We start from the raw sequence: 23148 nt of genomic DNA on the forward strand, positions 1-23148 counted from the left end.
GTTAAAACATCATTCAATAAAGACTATTTTATAAATGAAACCTTTTCTTTGTAACTATATAAGATAGCTTACTCAACAACTCAACAGCCTAAGAAAGGAGTGCATGTGCAATGCATTCAGCACACACATAAATGACTGTATTTACTTGCATTAAGTCTAATATGTAGTTGCAACTGACAACATTAGCATTTACTGCGTCTTCCAGAAACCATTAGACATGACCTCTCTCAAACATTTTTGTTTTTGTTTTGTTTTGGGATTTTTTGTAAAGCTTAGGAGTGAGTGCTTAAAAGGATCATTCCAGTGTCTGTTTCCCATTAATGTGGCTGCTGTGGCTCTCTGGGTCATGGTAATTTTACTCTCTCTGTGTCCATTGTAGAGTTTGAAAAGGCTTCCTTGATGTTAGAAAAATTACCATTCGAAGAATGTTTGCACATGGTGCAAACAGACACTTTCAATGGGAAGGTTTCACATCAACAAGCCGACTCATTGTAAAGTACAATCACACACACGTCATAGTTTTCTCCCTTAACCCCACCAAACAGACCCTCCAACTGACCCTCAAGTGTACCAATGAACAGCCCGCACTAGTCCTTTGACCATGGTCAACATGCAAAAAAGTTTATAGAGATAACATGAGAAACATGCTTCAAATAGCAGTCTCAACAGTTTTTGATACAAAGCTCCATGGTGTCACACCCACAACCTGTCACGGAGGAAAGCTCCCCCTCCCTGACCCAGTTTCTGCCAGAGGTTTCTTCCTGTTAAAAGGGAGTTTTTCCTTCCTAATGTTGCCAACTGCTTGCTCATAGTTGTCTGGTTTTTGAGATTTCTCTGTATTACTGTAGGGTATTTACCTTCAATATAAAGCACCTTGAGGTGATTATTCTTGCAATTTAATGCTATATAAAAATAAAATAATAATATAAAAGAATAAGAATGAGATTTAATTATTTTTCTAAAATGTTACAAAATGTGACAGCTGCGACTCTTCAAAATTTACAGTCAGGGTAAACTCTGCACTGACAAAAAGAAGAGCAGACAAAAACATGTATCATATTTTTCAGACCATAATGCACCTTATGTGAAACAAATTAGTCAGATAAGTCAAACTTTACTCAACTCATTCTTCTTGCTTCCTCCACTTCTGTACCATTGATTCATTAATGCTGAATTCTCTGGCAGCTGCTCTATTCCCATGTTGTTAAAGTATATTAATGACTAACCTCGTATTGTGGATGGATTATCTCAGCTGTTCTCCTGACTGAAGTTTGGTCCATTTACAGCATCCTGCCATACGATTGCATTTGTCCCTAACCATTGGGAACCCTCACGTTAACTTTTATCGAGTGGAAAAAAGTTAGCGTTCATCCTCCAGCTTCACTGTGTTTATGTTATGTTAAACTTAATAGTTATACCTGGTAAAGCAGCAACGCTGATCATTTTATTAAAGATGAAAGAATTTAGACAGTTTTTAACTCTCAGTGATGCTGCAGTGATGAGCTCATCCTGATGTTTCTAAACATGAAAAGGAAGAAAATGACATTCTGGCTTCTTTATTTGTCAGAAAAAAATCAAGCTTGATCTGAAGAAGTAAATGCAGTAAATTTGTCCTGCAAACTTAACTCAGTGTAGAAACCTGGATTGGGCCCATGGGCTTGTTACATTACTTCACACTAAAGCAACTAGCTTGTCACAATGTCCCTCTAAGCTTACTCACAAGGTCAGCTGCCTTGAAGGCAAAAGGCTGTTACCCTTCTTCTAATTTTAGCTTCTGTCTGACCACAAGCACAGCTCATGTTGTCTGAGTATCTGAGTCCAGTCAAGGATCCTGAGCTTGGAAGCAGTGGGTTGCCATAGACATCATAGTTACAGTATTAATTGCTTATGGTTTTAGAAGAGTGGTTGGAGACATTAGAGGCTGTCTCAGTAACACAGGCCTCTCTAATGTTTCAAACAGTCAGACAAGATGAAAAAGAAGACTTTTTCAAACAGCTCAAGACCTCAAAAAACCCCAAAGACTCAATGAACACAATGACACCAGTTCTTGAAAAGCTTATTTATTCAGTTGTTTGCTAACAGCACAGTCTTTCTAGTTTTTTCTTCAGTTATGTGTGAAAAGTTACAAGAATATCAGAAACACTCTGTCAGTGTCATCCTGAGCTTTGGTCCATTCATACTCATTTACCTTCAAAGTGGGTTGCATGTTTCCTGTCTGACATTAGATCTATTTGGCCTCACTGCCCACTCTTTTAATTCTATATACGCGTATTGGCCAAAACACAAAGAGTGTGCCAGTTTGCCGAGAAGCATCCAGGAAGATGGAGAGCAACAGAACGCAGCAGCCTGCCAAAGGCTGACCGAGAAAAGCGAAAGCACAGGAGGGATTTAGTCAAGTGCTCATTTAAATATGAGTGAGCAACAGACTGTGGAATTTGAATGAGATTATAAAGGGAGACGGGTAGAATGAATTTCAATTTGAGAGCATTACACGTATTCTCTGTGTGTCTCTTCATCCCACTACTCCCGCGCCTTACCCACCAGCCTCCCAGAGGTGAGAAAATAACTCCCAACAAAGAAGCAGGAGGGAGGAAGTTGGCAGCGCTGTCGCCACATAGCGAAGCCCAATGGTTGTTATGGCACGGAGGCTCCTCCCCTCCCATTATCTGTGACCGTACACACAAACACGCACACACCAGAAAACACAGGTGGGAACACATACACACTTACACACACACACCAGACACACACACAGACTAGGATCTAGGTTAACAGAGCATCATATCCGAGTGCATCTCTCCAGCACTGCAGTGGTACGCATTGCACCTCATCTAAAAGCTCTTTATCAGATTATAGCCTCCAATAACAATATAGGCATACAATATATCCATATGGATATATCTGTTGGTGTGTGTGTAGGGGTGGTGATAGGGGCAGCTTCAAAGACAACATGAGCAGCAGCAGGTCGAGGGAAGGCACTGAAGTAGGGAGGAAGAGGCAGATGGAGAAAACACAGTGAGTGAGGGGGAAAAAAGAGCAAGAAGGGAAAGCTGGGAGGGTGGGAGAGCAGACTGCGAGAGAGAGAGAGAGAGAGAGGGAGGGGAGGTTTATCCAGCAGCGCTGATGAGACAGAAGTTTCAGCTCTGCGCGTCGCACACGGCCAGGACAGAAGAGACCTTGCGCATACATACAGGTGAGACAGCTCACTTCTTTTTCTCCTCTGAAGCATGGCTTGTAGCCTTTGTGCATGCTGAAATGTAATGCAGACATTCAGGTGAGATAGAGAATACTAGGAACTTGGTGGTCGGGGCGCAGCCTAAGTTAGGAGTGTGCTGGCATGCATCGAGCGCATCACTCGGGGTTCAGCAGATGTCCTGACAGACAGTGCAAACAAGGCAACCAGTCCAGAATGTGCTTTGATTTTTCTGATAAGTAATTTTCCAGATGAACTCTGAGCTCAAAAGCAAGGGGCAGCGTAAGTGTTGGTGTGATGTTAATGGATGCTTTAAGTGTTGCTTGCTGTGTAAGTGCTGGGAGAAATGAGCTATACTGCCTTCAGTGCGCATTCAGCAGTCATGCCGCGTCTGAGCAGCATGCATTATTTATCTGCACTGATCTCCAGAAACAGTGACACCTCACAGAAGCAGAGGGTGTAATGCCTATACTGCCTATATAATGTCACATGTGGCAACTGGGCTGATATAATGCACTGTGGGAGGGCGAGCAGAGGGACAACCTGCAGCTTGCATATGTTTAGCTGAGCTACAGTTGCTTTGTCTGTTTGTAACATCTTGCAATGGTGGGTTGCAGTGTGGCAAAGACAGCATGCATGGATATCCTATGGTTTATTTATCTGCCATTATCTGCGGCGGAGATGCAGGAGAGAAGAAGGAGGCTGTGAATATGGCTGAGATGAGATCTCTCTTATCCTGAGATGGGTTTTCTGCACAAAGGCGGTTGACTCCTTTTGTCTGCAGATACAATATCTTAATCCGCATCAGTGTAACATACGGCTGCTGGGGGCTACAGATTGATCCTCGTGCTCAGTGTGTGTACAGATTACACATTTGTCAGGGACATATGCTGGTGTTATTTACAGCATCTGTGTGTGTGTGTGTGTGTGTGTGTCTGCATCCAGCTACTTCTGCCTTCTTTTATTGAGGAGCTCTTGATGTGAGAGCAAATAAAGAAACCTGGAGTTATGAGATATAAAAATATACACAATGCCAGCGCAATAAATTGACAAGTAAAGAATTGCCTCAACCAAACACAGCCCGGGGGGAGGGGGCATCAAGCAGTTGAGGAAAGTTTCAAGCTTGTTGCTTTTCAGTAGATTACAGCTGTAAATGGTTTCATTTTACCTGTTGTACGGTTTACAGGCAGAGCCTTCAGTTTTCAGGCCCCCCTTCTCTGGAACCAGCTTCCAGTTTGGATTCAGGAGACAGAGGCTACGTCCACACTAATGCGTTTTCGTTTGAAAACACATCGTTTTCTCTCCGTTTTGGCCTCCCGTCCACACTGAGACGGTGCTTTCCTCAAGGAAAAACGCAGCGTTTTGAAAAAAACGCATACATTTCAAAACGCAGCTGTCCCGTCGCAGTGTGGACACACGAAAACGCAGACTTTCTAAAACAATGATGTATTTTAGTCATGTGATGCAGTCATGTGACCAAATAAACAAAGATAGCGGAGGGCGTTATACAGCGGTTGTTTTGATTGCTCTCAATTTTGACAGCCCTAAAAAAGATGAATATCAGTTTGTACATGCTCCAGACAGCTTTTCTTCAAATTCTTTAATCCTCACTCACTTTTGCGCGTGCGCAGTACTGGAACGTAAGCGTTTTCGGCCGTTTCAATGTGGACGCACAACTCTGAAAACAACTGAAAACGCTAGTGTGGACGCGGAGCATTTTCAGATGAAAACGCCGTTTTCAAATCTATCCGGGCTAGTGTGGACATAGCCAGACACTATCTCTACTTTTAAGATTATTCATTATTAAGTTTATTCTCTCACCCCAACCGGTCGCAGCAGATGGCCCCGCCCCTCCCTGAGCCTGGTTCTGTCGGAGGTTTCTTCCTGTTAAAAGGGAGTTTTTCCTTCCCACTGTCGCCAAAGTGCTTGCTCATAGGGGGGTCATATGATTGTTGGGTTTTTCTCTGTATGTACTATTGTATGATCTACTGTACAATATAAAGCGCCTTGAGGTGACTGTTGTTGTGATTTGGTGCTGTATAAATAAAATAAAATTGAAATACTGTATTTAGTTGACCATCCTTTTGACACCATACACTCTATGCACACGATAGATGTAGCCACATGACACTACGCACTGGTTTGTGGACTTTTTGCTTTTTGGCTACTGCTTTATCTGAACGTATGATGTAGAGCAATTCAAGCTTGGTTATCATCGTGTTACATGAAGTTTATAGGTGGAAGGCACAGACACAGATCTCTACTAATTAGTCCTAATTAATCAAACTTGTATATTACTGGAATTCCATTCACCAAACAGTACAGTATTTTATACCAGACTTTTTACAAGCTCTTTAATGCCTTTGGAGGCAGCCTCAAATGGCCATTAGAGTGGTTATTTGGTCACCACTGAGGTGCCAGGTCTCCTCAGTGGTCATTCAAGTTGCTGAAGCTGTAAAATCTCACTGTGACTCAACATTCAACAAGACTCTTCTCCACAAATCATCATTAAGAAAGAAATGCCTGTAGTGCTGTTAACAGGACACCTCCAACAGCAAATAAAGTGCGGTTTTATATTTGTGAACCCCCCCCCCCCCAAGTGTGACAGGTGCAGCTTTTCCCAAAGGAACGCCTTCTGATGGGAAAAATCTATATCAGTGCATCAATTTTTTCTGGATTTCTCCTGACACATGAAGGGTATAGGAAAGAAAAACAGCGGTCTATCTTTTCATTGGCCAGATCTACACATAGTTCAGACATTCAGTGTAAAAAAGCATTGAAGGCATAAAGAGCTGATCACTACAGATCCAGATCCATCACGATGTTACTGAGGTGTGACCACCAGTGCACTCACTTTAAAAAGAAAACAGCACAAATGCAGTCCACTTGTACTCGTGCTAGAGAGCTACAGAGTTTCCTTTCTCTGTTTTCTTTGTATTACTGTGGAGGCTTTACTTTACACCTTGAGAAAACCGTTGTTGTGATTTAGCATTAGATTAATAAAATGGAATTGAAGTCAATCATTTGTAGAAAAATACTGTATTTATCAAAGCCAACATAAATTATACTTTTTTTGTTGTCCTTTAATCATAGTTTAAAATCTCATAATCACATATAATTTAATATTAATCACACAATTACTGAACAGTAAGCGTTGAGACCAGCTGGCAACCTGCTGTCAGCTTGTCACAGGGAAGAATGAGGGAGGTTGCTTGGTGTCGCTAGGTGAAATCAGTCACAAAGAAGTATTTGGCACTGCACTGAAAACCCCATTGTGATTGCTTTGGTTGTTAGCAGATTAGCATGGTCACATGTAATCTGTGAGAGAGTTGCCAACTTGTCTGCAAACACTTGTTAACTATTCGGTAAGCAGCTGTGAAATGGGAAACAGAGACCAACCACCTGTAAAGAAAATACCTTTAAAAAGTGGTGGTTTCAACAGAAAGGCACACATTTGATTTGGAAGGTGAACGTTCTCCATTCCTGATTACACTTTCACTACATGTCTGTGGTTATTTGGCAACTGTTTGCAGACAACTTGTCTTCTTCTATACAAAATACAGGCAACCACAGCAATCTGCTAGCAACCAAAGTTATGATAGAGTGTTCTGGTTTTTAGGTGCAGTATTTTCTCCTTGACTGACCACAACCACAGCTTCCATCGACCACTCACCAAGCGATCAGGAAATACACATTTTTCCCTAGTTACCAGAGGTTACCAAGGAGTCACCGGTCCCCTGTGTTATTGAGGCTAACCAGGCTATAGTGTGACATTAAGGCTGCCAGCAACTTCCAAATAAAACTGAATGTGGAATATTTGTAAGAGCCACTTCAGTCACTGTTGAGTACCCATCTGTAAGCACCAACCAGAATACTCAAAGCAGGTGGAGGTCTGTTTGTTCAGAGCTTGCCAATCTTGAAAGCACAACATGGATCCCATGCAAGAAAAAGAAAAAACTTCTAAGCCAATTACACAAGATTTTGACCAACAGCAGGTGAGCGTGTTGTGGAACAGTGAGCACGGCAAGTGTGAATGCAAAGCATGATGCGAGAAGCACACAAGGAAAAAGAGAGATGCACTCTGATTATTTTAAACCTCACACCTCGAGCTTTGGATCAGTGCGAGTTACAAACAAGTCCCAAAATAAGCCCCAAGAAGAGGAATGTCACATTACTGCAACAGAGGATGTCTTTGAGTTGTACACCGTCATCATCTGATAATCCCTCTGTTGCTGCACTAATCTGTCTCCAGCAACATCCTGAAGACATCACACACACACACACACACAGTTCACTCCAGCCTGAACCCTTTCATACTTTCCCCAAAGCACAGCCCCCACCCCGAATGGAAAACAATCCATCTGTGGATTCTTCTGTTGTGATTATACAGGTTCATAATATTGCGATGCTTATGTTTCCTCACTTTCCCAGAACTATGTAAAACTGAAATAAGTTTTCCCTGAAGGTATTAGGGGTTTGGGTTTGCTCAGGATCACAGAACAGTGTGCATGCTGTCAAATACAAGCTCTCTGTAGAACGACTTTCAGGCCAGTTTCCAGAAATTCAACAGTCAGCACAAGTAAACATGACTCAGTGCATTGTGTTTGTTTATGACCAGCAAGCATTACACAGCGAGCTACCAACATACAATCATGCAGATATATAGTGTGATCTGAACAGTAAATGGGTGAGATGGGAATGATGGGAGGGAAGACTGGGTGACCTTGGAATGAGACACAGGTGCTGGTGCAGGTGTAGAGTCATAGGGTAAAACAAATAAACAGCAAAGACAGAAGCTGTAAATGGGACTGGTTCTTAAACAGCACTTTTCTACTCTGGTTAAGCACTCAAAGTGCTTCATTCAACTTGTCTTATTCACATTCATACGAGCACTTTTTTCCAACATCTAAGTGCTTTCTGTCTAACACTCACCCTCCAGTGAATGCATCAGGGGCAACTCAGGGTTCAGTGTTTTGGTGAAGCATGCAGACTGAAGCAGCCAGGGATCAAAATACCAACAGCCCAATTAGCAGATGACCTGCTGTGACCCACAGCCACCCCCGAACTGTGGTATGAAAAGAAGATTGATGCCCATCTACAAACTTTGTCAAGCACAAGTTCACAGACCAAATTTAGCACCACTTACTACAGGATAAAAACAAACTAGCAGCCACTGCTGGTTTTTACAGTGGCTCTTTAGGGACAGCACAGCTGCTCTGTCAGCTGGTGCACCTCTTTTAGCAGATTGAAATATCTTTGTTCAAAATTCAAAAAATCTTAAGGAGACTTTTATTATCGCAATTCAGAAATACCAGGAAGAATAAAGTCAGGGGTGAAAATAGTTCAGAGTTGTTTTTACAAGCAGAACAACTCATCTGTGTGCAGGCTGCCAAGAGATGAGTGAAAAAAACTGAGTCACTAATCCAACTTAAGGTACAAATAGGTGAGAGCATGGGCTGGTGCTAAATATAGTAAGCCCAGATGATTAATACTAGTGACTTTGGATTCTTCATCCACGAGGCTGAATTTGAGTATCACAAAGTTTACACAGCAGAATGAAGTGTGATCACTTTATTGACCCGTGTTGTGGGATATAACCAAAGTGGCAGCTAAACATGATGTGGACACCAAACTGACTGGACAAACACTACTCAGAATCAACAGGTTCATCGCTGTCAGCATGTTTGGCATTTAGTTCAAGAAATGCTTGGCTTAAGCAATTCAATTCAATTCGGTTTTATTTATACAGCACCAAATCACAACAACAGTCGCCTCAAGGTGCTTTATATTGTAAGGTAGACCCTACAATAATAGATACAGAGAAAAACCCAACAATCATATGACCCCCTATGAGCAAGCATTTTGGCGGCAGTGGGAAGGAAAAACTCCCTTTTAACAGGAAGAAACCTCCGGCAGAACCAGGCTCAGGGAGGGGCGGGGCCATCTGCTGCGACCACTGCAAGCTCACTAAGCCGCTAGCAAGTCTCTGGACTCCTCTGCTGCCTTCATTGTCCTTCAGTACACAGATGCATTTTCAGTTTGTAGAGAGGATGTGATTCAGTCAGCACCATGGATGTTTGATACACTCGCTATTTAAGATGCCATGGATTACACATATCCGTTTATGAGAGAAAGGGAACTGGATCAGAATCAAATAAGCAGAAATGACAAAGATGGATATTTCTTAAGCATTAAATAGAGGGACCAAAAATAAGTGGATGAATGTTGCTCTGTTCCTCCCTGGGTGGAGATTTCTAACTGTATGCTTAGAAGAAGTTCTTTGATTCTGCAGATGTGTCCTGCTAGTCTTAGATCATTAAACGCGCCCTGGTGAGCTGGAAATAGCCTCCTGTCCTAATTATTCACCTTCCTCACAAGACTGTAACAGCTGACCACGAATTGCAGGATAGTTCGCAAAGGGAAGTTTGTTGGTGTTTAAATCTTACTGAAATCTAACCCAGCTCCTTACCTGACTGACATCTGTGTCGCTAGAGTTGGATGTCTCGAGACCGGTCTTGGTCTCGAGACCCGTCTCGAGACCACTTTTACGCGGTCTTGGTCTCGTCTTGGTCTCGACGGACTTTTGTCTTGGTCTTGTCTTGGTCTCGACGGACTTTTGTCTTGGTCTCGGTCTTGGTCTCGCTGTTTCGGTCTTCCGTTCTCAAATCGACATAGTGTTCGGGAGATTTGGAGTCAACCATCAGCGGAGCGGGGGGGTGGCTTACTGGGCTTAAGCCCGAGTCATTTTTTCAGAAGCATGGGGCACCGTCGTAAATTCCCCCTAATTTTGGTATGATCCGAGCTCAGGCACTAGGCGACTGAGCACAACACGCATGTGAGCGAGGGGGGAGAAACTGCTGCCTGCGAGTTTGCTGCAGACAGAGGACAGCTTAAGTTTGACCAGGTACCAAAGCAAATCATTCGTACTGAACTAATAATGTAAATATGACGGTGTATCACAAAAGATTGATATCAAACTGATCAGTTGGTTGCGTTACTTACTCTTCGAGTGAAGAGGATAAATGAATGAATGGATAAATAAAAAGCCAAACAACAATGCTGATTTTTTAGAGAGTCTTAGCTTACATTTCAAACTCTCTAAATCGGTTTCAATTGTGTACTGATGAACAGAACAATGGACATAAGGAGCTTCTTTCAAAGAAAAAACTCAGGTAGATGTTATTTTATATATTATGCTTTGTATGTTGTTCAGTATATTTCTATGCAAAACAAGAGGAATTTCAATACACAGCAGTATATTCACAGATGAAACCAGATATTTACAAACACTTTAGGTAGAAAACATAAAAACTATTTTTTACTGTTAAACATGAATTTAGAGTAAACTTTTGTTTTAGATAAATAAATGTTGAAATATCTTTTGAATTAGTTAAATGTCAGAATAAAAAGAGGGAGCTGTCTATTTTAATCACTTTCATCAAATTTTGGAGTACATATACACTAAGTTTAGTGTTAATTAATAAGAAAACTCCAGACATTCCATTCTGAGCTTAAGAAGCTTCTGATAGGTTAGTAGAGTCCATGTGAGTAAATTGGTGGCACACCTGTGGATGTATATAAGGCAAAACACAGAGCCTGTTTCTGTGACATGTGAAAATCAAGAGATATCAACCAAAACACCAGGAAAAGAATTGTGGAGCTCCATAAGTGTGGCTCAGTTTTGAATACAATTTGGTGCCATTTACAATGAAGAAATACAGATAGTTTCTCTCTTTACTCTTAAAGTTAACAAATATGTTTTTATATTTATCAATCTAAAAAAAATAAACATTTAGTCTGATTTGATGTTACAATTAAAAAAGTGTTTGTGTTTTTATCTGAAGAGTGTGTAAATATCTGGTTTCAACTGTATATTTGATGATGTTGGTGTTTGGCTTGATTGTTAGCACAAAGAGGGAGAGAGAGGAGCAGAGAGGGAGAGCGAGGAGCAGAGAGGGAGAGAGAGGGAGAGAGAGGAACAGAGCGGGAGAGAGAGGAACAGAGAGGGAGAGAGAGGAACAGAGAGGGAGAGAGAGGAGCAGAGAGGGAGAGAGAGGAACAGAGAGGGAGATGGAGAATGAGGACAGAACAGAGATGGAACCAGAGCAGGTGAGACACATGTTAGTCAAATGGTTGTTTGCCAAAACTCATCAGAACATGTATCTAGTACCTGTTTCTTTTTAGATACCATTTGTTACTTTTCAAATTCTATATTTATTAAGTTATGCAGGCTTGTTTGAACAACAAGGCTAAATAATTATATAAACTTTTCAGAATCTAAATACTGTACTTTGGTAGAATTAAAAAATAAGTGTAGTGCAGGTCTATGATGATTTTCAGTGCTACTATCTTCTAGTTCTGATTCTGGTTCTGTCTTGGTTACTGTTGTAGTCCTGTTTTAATTCTGGATCAGTTCTGGGTCTGGTTGAATTGGGGTTTAGTCCCTGTGTCTCGATACAGCCCGACTTTGTTCTGCCTTGCTGCTTAATTAAAAAACTAGTTTAAGGTGTCCTACATATGTGATATTTATTTTTTTTCCTATATGAAGTCATTTTTTTTTGAACAAAATTCAAAACAGAGCCTATTAATCTTTCAGTCATTTCTACCCTCACTTAATTTCCTTTCGCTGCTCAGCTCTCACACAGTGGCTCAGCTATGCTCCAATCCCTCCATATTGTGGCCAATCACATGCGAGGATATAGGATAATATCATTATGTGAAAAACAGAGAGGGTGAGAGACACAACAGTCAAGTGGAGCGTGCGTCTGTCCTCTCAGTAAGTGAGTGAGACAGTAGACAGCGGTGAGGAGGGCTGTGCGAAAGCAAAAACACATAAATATGCCTGACACCCGTAAACGAAGCAGCATCTGGCTGCAGTTTAAAGACTTTTTTGTCTCGGTCTTGGTTTTGGTCTTGGTCTCGTCTCAACTTGGTCTTGGTCTTGTCTTGGTCTCGATACCCTCTGGTCTTGGTCTTGTCTTGGTCTCGATACCCTCTGGTCTTGGTCTTGTCTTGGTCTCGGATTAGGCGGTCTTGACTACAAGTCTAGTAATCGCACATATAATGCGCCGAGGCAGCAGTCAGCTCACTCCGGCTGCTGCCTCACTCGTGCCACTGATGGATCGAACCTTTCTGGCAAGAAACTACTCTGCTGCCACAGCTGATATTCTCTTTTCTGTCTCTCTCTATTCCCTTTCTCTTCCTGTTTCTTTAGCAGGTGAATTGACAGGATTGAGAGAGCAGTGTTTCTGCTCCGGGTTTTCTTTGTACTCAGACTCTGGCAGGAAAAAGAAGACATTTACAGGATGGATTAGAGTTCATAGAAATTGATCTCTTCTGTTGTTTGCTTGGGCTGACAAGCTTGGCTTACACCTCCAACTCTTTTTTTCTCTTTCATATTGGGTCTGTCAGTTCTCTCTCTTTGTCTTTCTGTCTTTCTTTCCATCCCTGCCATGCATCGCGTCCCCAGGCTGGTCCATGTGTCTACAGTTCAGCAGGCAGCTGACAGCTTGGTGACAAGTGCTGAGGATGGGAGGAGGAAAAGCAGTGAAGGGAGGGAGGGAGGGAGGGAGAGGGATTAATGAGATGGGCAGAAGCAGCAGAGGTCTGTCACTGCACCTCCAGATAACAGCCCCCCTACTCTCTTTGATATGAGTCCCAGGTCGCCAAGTTGCTCCATCAGGCTGCTCCATCAGTTTGTATTTTTGAGGAAGCCTTGGGCGCTTATTAGCCACATTGCTTCCTTTATTTTCTTTGTTCATTTTTAAAGGGAGGAGAAGAAGAACCAGGGTAGGGTGGTGCCAAACCTCCAACGAATAAAAAGCCAAAAGTAGAACTGAAAAAAACTACCTTTGGGAAAGGAAAAGAGGAAAGAAACTGGTTATCCACCCAAAGCACGTTCCCCCTGCTGTGTTGATAAATACATGACGAACTGCATGATGTCTCAACAGTGAGAGGTTGGCAAATACAACATGGGAAATGTCTAAACAACATGACTGCTAAATCAAAACTGGAAGCTGTTAGAGAACATTAACACAACCGATACAGACACACAGCTATATACATATATATATATATATATATATATATATATATATATATATATATATATATATATATATATATATATATATATATATATATATAATTGTTACATATATATGTATATTTGGCAATTAGACTCCGATGACCCATCATGGCAGAACTGAATCCCAGCAATGATAGGCTTTAGGACACCTCCCCGGAGTCTATGCTAATGGTGGTGGTGATGAAGACTGGGGCTTAGATGGAGCTATGACTGAGGTATCTGTGAGTTCGAGATGGGGGGAGCGGACGAGAGTCTGAAAGGGACAATAATGGAGACTTAAACCACGCAACAGGAGGCTCATTGGCTCAAAGAGGGTAGAAGGAAGATGATAGGACTAGAGTAATCATGTCAGACAAGGTGGGAAGTGATGCATAAACATGTATAAATCATGGATGTAACTTCTGGTTCTAAGATTTAGGTACCTTAATCTTAATCTTTAGGAACCTATTGAAGAATTAATACCTTAATCCTGCAGTCCTTCCAGTGACCAGCAGGGGCAGCTCCTCATCCCAATCCTCTTGTTGCAAAGAGGGGGAAACTAACTTATCTATGACTTCAGTCACAATTTTAATTGTGAGTTTGTGGTCTCTGTTCTTATTTTCAAGTCTCATTTAATAAGACATGATGTTCATTTTTTTTTTATTTTTCCCCATTTATAATAAATTAAACTCTAAACTGAGTGATTTGGAGTGTGGTTATCTTCTGATTGATAAGTACTAATCATATTAATGAGTGTTGTCATTCTGGCTACATCCATCTTTTCTATTCAGTCTATAAATACATTCACATTCATTCTTTTTTTCAAAGCTTTCATTTAAGCATATGTTGTTACTGCTCCAGGATTTATGCTCCTCCACTCACAGGTCCAAAGGTGAGCTGTATGCACAGGGCAGTTTTCAGATGGGAGGAATAATGAAAGGAACTGTTGAAACAAACAGACCTTGTGATGAAGCACTTTGCATATTCCTGCAGAAAACAAAATCCACCAATAGGCATTATTTTTTATGTAAATAGCAAAGAACCTAATCCAGCCCTCCGGCTTTTCACTTTCATATAAACTTTGCATGGATTTCCATAAACCTGCTGTAGATAACGATGTGAAAACGAGGCACACATAAATCCCAATGAACCCGACCCTCTGACATCGTACTGCCCCACATGATCAGGACTGCTGTGTGTGTCCTGCCCTTTGGCAGCATACTGTATTTAAAATTGAACACATTTACTGTAGCACCACTGAATAATATCAACTACCTCATTTAAACTGAATTCAAATCTACACAAACACAAAAACGTAACATGACAGTGAACTGTGCCACATGTTTGGTAGAGCAGCAGATAATGTTAAGCTGTGAGTCATTCTTAGATAATCTGCCGTAGCTCCACAGATAAAACATTACATTAAAATAAAGATGTGCACACATCACCCAGAGGTTAAGCTGCAGTGATATAGATTTAATCAACGGGACTTTTCCTAACTGGTAATAAATTAATTTTGTATGTCAAAATATTAACAATAAATTACCCAGTCCCAGTACACTCCCTTATTTAGATTTGTATGCACTGATGGTGGACGTGATGTTTGTTTGTTACAAGAAAGCTCCAGATAACATTATCATCTATTGTGCTCATGCTTGGATTCACATTTGATTAAAATGTATATCTTAAGAGAATCTTGGAGCAACAGAAATTGCTCAAGTCATGTAAACTATTTTATAATCTGCTACTAGAAAATTACGACATGTTAGCTGAATGGAGCTGGTAGCTTTCAGTGTTTGAATGCAGATAACGCTGCACAGGTGCAGCCTCAGTCTTTCACTGCTGTTAGAAATACAAGGAGAGCTCACACCTACACTGTGGCACATGACCAAGGAAGCGACACGTCTTATTAAAGTCCATCTCCTTCTCTTAGCTGATGAAGGGACCAATACAAAACCTTACACTTATGCTAAATAACATCAGTCATCTTCTCCGAATGTGTTTAAAGACAATGAAAATCAGAGATATATGTAAATCCTCCATTTTACAAATAAGCTGTTGCAATAACTGTTTTACTTAAAAAGTCCGACTTCTAAGCCCGACTGAGGAGACCAACACAGAGTTAATTAGAAGCATTACAAATCTATAAAGGTGACTTTGAGGGCAACAGATGATTTTTTAGCTCAGACTGTCAGCTCTCCTGTCCAGGAGCTTCAGACTCATCTGGGATTTTGTCTGCACACTTGTGGTTATACGACCTGTGTAATGCAGACATCAGTGGGGATACTAAAAACAATCTTCTACAATAGAAATCTTTGATCCAGTCCCAAAGGGCATAATCATTCAGGATCACCCGTGACTCTTATTTCTTCTCCTGGGGGGCTGCTCCTCCTGATAATGGACATAATCATAACACTAGACTGAACACTTTGATGTCCATCCTCAGTCCCAGTCCACATTTTGATATTGACTTCTAGTCAGAGGTGTGAACTTTCATATCCACCCTCCCTCAGAAGCCTGTGCTTTGATTTTGCCCTCCCAGCAGGTAGGAGCCGATGGAGGCGGCTTCACAACATCAGTCACAGCCTGCTGCCTTCATGGGAAACAGAACAGGCAGTATTGATCATTATGGAGTCCTTTATGTGCTTTTCACTGAGTATAAGGGCGAGCACGGCCACGGATGTGCAAAATTATTATCATCAAGCTAACTGGAGGACATACAGGGTAAGATGTTCATTGTGAGTTCTTTGGTGGAACAAAAAAAAGAACCAGGTAACATGTATACTGGTTTTTATGCTTTTTCAGAGCAGTGATGATACTGGTACATGTACGTCCTGCACTCTGGTGAACTCTATCAACCTTCATATCAACCTGTGGTAAAATCTGATGATTACAGGTACTGTGGATAAACTACAGCACATTTCTGTGTAAAACGCAAATAAAAAAGCAGAATGCATCAGTTCTGTTTGTCCCGATTTAAAATGTGATGTGTTGCTTTTTGGCTCAAACTGTAATGTCCAGTTGGAAATAGAAACAATGCAGTAATTAAAACATGAGCAGCATTTTGTGCCAGCGTTGGGTTTTCTTTTTCAGCCGTAGCAGTAACCTCACTCTGCTGTTACCGCTACAGTTGTTTCAGTTTAACTGCGTAATACAGATCAAGGTCAGACGAGTAACTGCTGAAATGCATTCTGGGAAAGTACATAATCACAAACCTGTGTAGAGAAAGGTGACTGGGGAGAGGAACATTGTGTTGTGCGCTCTTTATTCTAAATGATGAATATGGAGCATGTGGTTATGCCAGCTTTAAGTTTAGATTCAACTTCATGAACCGTGTACAAACTGTCTTTTTTATACTTGGTAAACAACTGCACATTTGTTTTGGTACAACCCGAACCTGTTATATGCAACTTATCACATTATAATCATCAATGGAAATCTTGGGGTAGACACAAGCTTGAACCACCAACAGTGGTCCGTACACTGGCATCTTTCCCTTTGTAGGCTTACAAACCACCGGTGCCTTCTTTTTCATCTCGTTCATTTTCACAGTTTTCACCAGTTTCATGAGAGCCTGGTGGTTCGCTGTGAGCAACTTGAAACCTTGTCCCAAACATAGCATGGACCGCACTCACCGTGTGTGATCTAAATGTGTAGAGGAGACTATTTAAAACATGTCAGAAACATCCAACTTGGATTTCTGACAACTTAATGCTCTTTGAAACATTTTAGAAGGAAATATGTTTTTAATTTACGCTGAGCTTTTAGCACTTTTTGTTTTGAACTCACCAGTCACTCTTGGTAATTATCCAAATACGTCAATCATCAGCAGAAAGCTACATTTTGTTGCAGAGCACATAACTTTCTCTACTTTTAAGATTATTGATTATTAAGTTTATTCTCTCACTCCAACCGGTCGCAGCAGATGGCCCCGCCCCTCCCTGAGCCTGGTTCTGTCGGAGGTTTCTTCCTGTTAAAAGGGAGTTTTTCCTTCCCACTGTCGCCAAAGTGCTTGCTCAAAGGGGGTCATATGATTGTTGGGTTTTTCTCTGTATTTATTATTGTGCGATCTACTGTACAATATAAAGCACCTTGAGGCGACTGCTGTTGTGATTTGGCGCTATATAAATAAAATTGAATTGAAAACACTGATTCCTTAAATATTTGATTAATGGCAGAGACAGTGCTATGGACCCGTGGCCACCTCGGTCTGTACCAGTCCTGCTTCATGGATTGCAGACATATATGATTATTTTAAACGGGTGGACCGGAAGGTTTGAAGCATCTCAATGCTACTTCCAAGCAGTCCTTCCTGCTGATGCCATGGAGACTACTCGCTGCACAAATCCATCCCATTCCTGCATCCATACAGGCAGATGTCATTGGATTTCCAGTGGTAGCGCTGGTTATCCCATCATAGCCACAAACAAACATCCAATGGTCCCCTCAATACAAATTATGAGACTTATTTATAAGTTAGTAACTTTTTGCCTCTGACTGTAGTCCAGCCCTGGATGCTTGTTCTAGGTTGTTCAGAGTGTTTTACAGAGAGCTTTTTTGGTGAAAATGCCTATAGTGCAGCTGAAACGCAGTGAGGGCAGGAAGATTTAACCAAAACACTAAAACTGTGGGATGGACAGCTGAAAACAGTGCACTAAAATTCTGCAAGGTGGAAGGAAGCTGCAGATTCAACACTTCACAGTTTCCAGTGTGTTATTGAAAGAAAGCACCTCTGGTGCTCTTAAAGATGAAAGGCTTCATTTTGATTGTACTATGTCCTTTGAAACATAATGAAATCATCGCTCTTAATGTGCTATGTTCATAAAAATGACTCCCTGAAACAGTGATGACAGTGATATTGCTTTAATCTGCAGTAAGGGCAGTCGATGAGATCACACCTGAAATAAGCTGATAGACTGTTACCAGAAATAAGCACGATGCCCGTTCCTATTGTCCCGCAGCATCTTATATTCCTGCTCATTTACGGCGTCCGATGAGCATCCGTACCACCAAACACAAAGTGTCGTGCATCATGCTGCTTTCCGCTCAGCAGCCGTTGGATTTGGATCTGCTCTCGCTGATTCTGTCTGTGTTGCTTTCAAGGTTGCATGCTGCAGTTCCAGTGAAAGTCATTTTCAAAGGAGCTTTTTCGCTCAGATGCCAGTGGGAGAGGAGGAATCAGCAGCCTCCATCGCTACACCCATGTGTGTTTAGAGGACGGGAGAAGGAAGCCGGTCTTGAGCTGGTACTTCATGTTTGCTCCAGCTCATAAAGCAAAACATGTTTCATCTGTTAAGAATGGATAAACATGTCCGCAAATGGCGAATCATGCCTTTGGTTCCCGTTTTTCAGGCTGGAGAGTCCCATTTAAACATGGCAGCTTACTATATGGATGGGGTTTTTTGCTGAAGCATTTGTGAGATAAACCATGTGTCACATTTTTAGTTTTTAATTTACTTTGGATAGGAAACGGTCATAAGCATCAACCAGCTTTGTTTCAAAAGCCTGATCCTGATTACTTTAGTCATTACACAGCCTACAGACTGCAACCATCAGGCAACCTCTGCTCCCAGGGAAAATGTGTATTCTCCATATTAGTAGCACTTGAGCCGCGATCACTGGAGCGATTGTGGCTCAAGAGTTGGCAGTTCGTCTTGTAATCTGAAGGTTGCCAGTTCGATCCCCGGCTTGGACAGTCTCAGTCGTTGTGTCCTTGGGCAAGACACTTCACCTACCACCTACTGGTGTTGGCCAGAGGGGCCGATGGCGCGATATGGCAGCCTCGCTTCTGTCAGTCTGCCCCAGGGCAGCTGTGGCTACAACTGTAGCTGCCTCCACCAGTGAGTGAATGTGAGAGTGAATGAATAGTGCAATTGTAAAGCGCTTTGAGGGTCTCGAAAAGCGCTATATAAATGCAATCCATCATCATTATTATTATTATTATCTAGTAGTAAAGTGCCCATAACTGTAATTTACTGCCCACCACCAGTGAGTATTTGCTGGAAGTTGCTGTGAAATCAGTTACTAAAGCCCCAGAATTAGAGACCAGTAAGGCCCCAGTAACCATCGATTGCTGGGGAAAGGTGTGTATTCCACGACAAATTGGTGAGTGTTTGCTGAAGGTTGATAGCTGTCGCTGATGTGAAACTGGTTGCAAAGAGACATGCGGTGCTGCACCGAGAACATGAAATTGCTTTGGTTGCTTGGTTGGTTCCATGCAAACTACAAGTGATGATCTGCTGGCGACCAAAGCAGACACAAGGACATTTTTGATGTAGCATCATCGTCGTCAACAACCTCCAGCAACCTCCAACAACCATTCCCCAAGTGACTATTTTTCCATTGCAATCATAAGTTTCCAGACGATTTCTAAGCCTGTGTGGTTCACAGGACATTTAACATATGCTAATATGTAAAACTGTCACTTTAGGGGTTTTTTGTATTTGTTACCTACGTGATGTTAACAATATTTTGCAGTGTATGTGCTTAATGTCATACCTCAGAATAAATATGCGTCATCAGCTCCCTCAGAACGTAGCCAAAGCTAATGAGCCAAGGAGACATGACTTCATGCAGAGACGCATCACTTATACCAACAGTCCCTCTACTGCTAGGAGTAGTAGTAGCTGACAAAATCTAGTAGTAAAGTGCCCATAACTGTAATTTACTGCCCACCACCAGAAAATCTGTAAAGCCTGTTAATGCAAACAAGCAGTGTTATGAATTCTTCAACAGGTATTATAATATAAATTTGAATATAATTTTTTTATTCGAATCATCATGATTACATGCAGAATGCGGTACAACAGTAGGGGCTTACAGCCATTAAAACACAGTGGAGCCTCTCTCATGGTTTGCAGTGTTGGGAAGGTTACTTTTAACCCTCTCAGGCTCAAATTAAGTTTTAGTTACAGGAAAAATCTGATATTTGGGGAAAATTATCAAAAAAAAACCCCACTCATAAAATATGTATGTGGGGTCATCAGGTTGTTAGTGTTTTAACTGTTGCAAATCTGCAACGCCTGCCTTGAGAGGGTTAAAATGTATTCCACTACAGATTACAGATTACATGCCCCAAAATGTATTTTGTAACATATTCCGTTACGTTACTCAATGAGAGTAATGTATTCTGAATACTTTGGGTTACTTAATATATTATCATGCTTTATACAACTACATGAATGTACTATTGCTGTGTGATTTACGACTATTACTGAAGGTTACTCGCCATACCAATACCAACTAGATTTTTAAATCTTAATATAAATGAGTAACAGTAGGTGGACATTAGGTAAGGCTGCACTTTTTGCAGCGATCTCGTATAGAAAACTATTCCATGTGTATATAAAACAGGTCCGCGGCTCCGAACCGTAGTAAAGGGACCTCTGGCTAATACGTCGGGTTCGTGTCGGGCTCGTAGCCGAAAACTAGCTTTACTTTGTTGTCTGGGTCAACTTTGCTAGCGAGAGACAGAGAGAGGCGTTGAAAGGCTGCTCCAACAGAACTTATTGTTTCGGAGGAAAACACGAACACAGTGTACAGTTGAGTCTTAATAGCTTACTTACAGCTGGGCTCGTCAGGCTACAGTGGTTATTATTATTACATGCTTCCAGCTCCCGTTTCTGCTCGATGACAACTCGTACTTTTCAACTTTTTCTCCCTCCGTCGCTCACAGACACATAACGGGTGTGGCAGTCCATTCTCCCTGCAGCACGGACTACACTGCCCATGAGGCTGCATTCTTTAGGGCTATGCCTGTAACACTCTGCCTATTGGCTTCATATTAAATAATTTTTGAACAATAATTTTTAAAGAATTATTATGTGGGCTGCAAGTAGGGGTGACATGGGCTGTGAGATTGAGACACAGACATTAGAGCCTCTTAATGCGTGTTTTGTTTGGGTTTCCACCGGCGTGGAATTACCAAAATAGAGAGGGCATAGCCTAACATATGAAACAGGAAAAGTAATCCATTTATTTCAACAAAGTAACTGTATTCTGAATACCACCTTTTTAAACGGTAACTGTAACGGAATACAGTTACTCATATTTTGTATTTTAAATACGTAACGCCGGTACATGTACTCCATTACTCCCCAACACTGATGGTTTGGGACTGTGGCGTTGGGGGTCTTCTGAAAGCTGTTGGAATTATCAGTGTCACATTTTGACCATAACTCAACAACATCTGGAAAGCATCTGACTGGCAACAGCTTCATTTTTCAGTTTGTCGTTGATCCCAAACACACTGAAAATGCAGTCAAAGCATACGTTGGTAAAAAAAAATGGAACACTTTAAGTCAAATATTGGCCTCCCAGAGTTTGTGTGTGTGCACACATGTGCGATGAGAACTACTTTTGTGTTAGGGTTTTTGTTTTTTCTCTTGCTTTCACAGAGCAAAAGCAGTTGTACCGGCTTATACAATACAACAATAGTTCGCTGTGTGGCTTTGATCTAATGAAGAAGTTGTGTGTGTGTGTGTGTGTGTGTGTGTGTGTGTGTGTGTGTGTGTGTGTTGGGGGTGGGTGTATTAGAGAGAGAGCACTATTGTTCAGAGGAAAGCGAGAGCTGGGTTACACAATGACACTGAATCAGCTGCTTATATCTTCTTTTTGCTGAACCAAAGGTCTTGCCATAGAAATTGAACCATGCTGTTTTAAAGAGTGATAGCACGGCTATTATTAGAGCAGTTACAGTTACTAACATCACATTCACATCAGATCACTGGCTAGTAAACGTGATGAAAATGAAGGTTTCTACCATCACTGCACATTGGTGTAAAAGCTATTGGTCGAAGGGAGCAGCTGGCCTCAGTGATAGGTATTACTAACATGAAAAGGCAAATGAAAATTCATTTAGGAGTAAAGACTATGTCTGCATTATGTTATGAAATATTAAAATACAGGTTTGCATTTGTCCACACCTAGGGACGCATGCAGGCAACCAGCTAACCCTGTGCATAAACACAAGGACATACAAGTACATACACGCTTTCATAAGTTTTATACAGCCATGCGTACACGCTGTTACTGTGAACTAGTAAAAGTGCATTTCTGCTATCATCTTTTGCAGCGAATGGAAGCAGACCGTCTCATTTTTCATCATTTGCATACAGAATCACTGTTTGCTCCACAAGTTATTTGACAATAATTTTTTAATAACACAATATCAAAGTAGATGAGCAATTTTACAGACTGTGAAACTGTGAGAGTCACAGAAGTGGGTGAAATGTGCTTTTGTTGTTCAAAACAGAAGAAAAGCTACTAAGGAACAACAAATGTGATGGAGGCGATCGATCCTTTAAGTTCAGGGTACAGGACGCTGCTGCAGGGAAAAAACAGACTTAAAAAATCACCTCAAATCACAGAAGAAGAGTCGATAATTACAGGTAAAAGAAAGAGCTGTAGATAGGTGTTCATAAACATGAAATATAACAACGAGACATGGTTGTAGTTCCACTGTCCTTTATAAAGCTTATGTTCGTGTTAGAAAGCATGTGCATGGTCTGTGTGTGTACATGTAATTTATACATGTGTCCAAAGCACTACAGATTATTTCTGCAAATGATGCAATCTGATGGAGGACAAGGGTTTGATAAGAGCTTGTTTGCTGCCTGTTGGTGTTGGAAATGGGGCTGATAAAAGTACTTGGTCTAAGCCGTACAATAAGGTGCCATTAAACCAAAACACTGAGCTAAAAAAGGCTAAAAGGCTACACATATCTGGGTAAAATCTGTAAGGTCCTTTTAAAGAATCCCTGAAGTCAGTTTATTCAGAGCTACACAGTACGTTTGTCTGTTTGTGCCAGGTTACAGGTTATAGAGTAAAGAAGTCTTGCCTTTCCTTGTAAGGCTTAGCAGACTAAATATTGCAGACATCAATCATGCAT

At 41.3% G+C, this 23148-nt stretch overlaps 1 protein-coding gene across 1 annotated transcript in view; it reads left to right on the forward strand.

Annotated features, from left to right (window-relative positions):
- Window positions 1–3081: 3081 nt before the first annotated feature.
- The window catches only part of c1qtnf4 (C1q and TNF related 4), a 66752-nt gene continuing 46685 nt past the window's right edge, over window positions 3082–23148 (forward strand). Inside the window, exon 1 of the mRNA XM_039615973.1 lies at window positions 3082–3193. Coding sequence (XP_039471907.1) covers window positions 3124–3193 — 70 coding nt within the window. The 5' untranslated portion in view covers window positions 3082–3123. The remainder of the gene's footprint in view (window positions 3194–23148) is intronic.

The sequence above is a fragment of the Oreochromis aureus genome, linkage group 1, assembly GCF_013358895.1.
Source record: "Oreochromis aureus strain Israel breed Guangdong linkage group 1, ZZ_aureus, whole genome shotgun sequence".
Classification (NCBI taxonomy): Eukaryota; Metazoa; Chordata; class Actinopteri; order Cichliformes; family Cichlidae; genus Oreochromis; species Oreochromis aureus.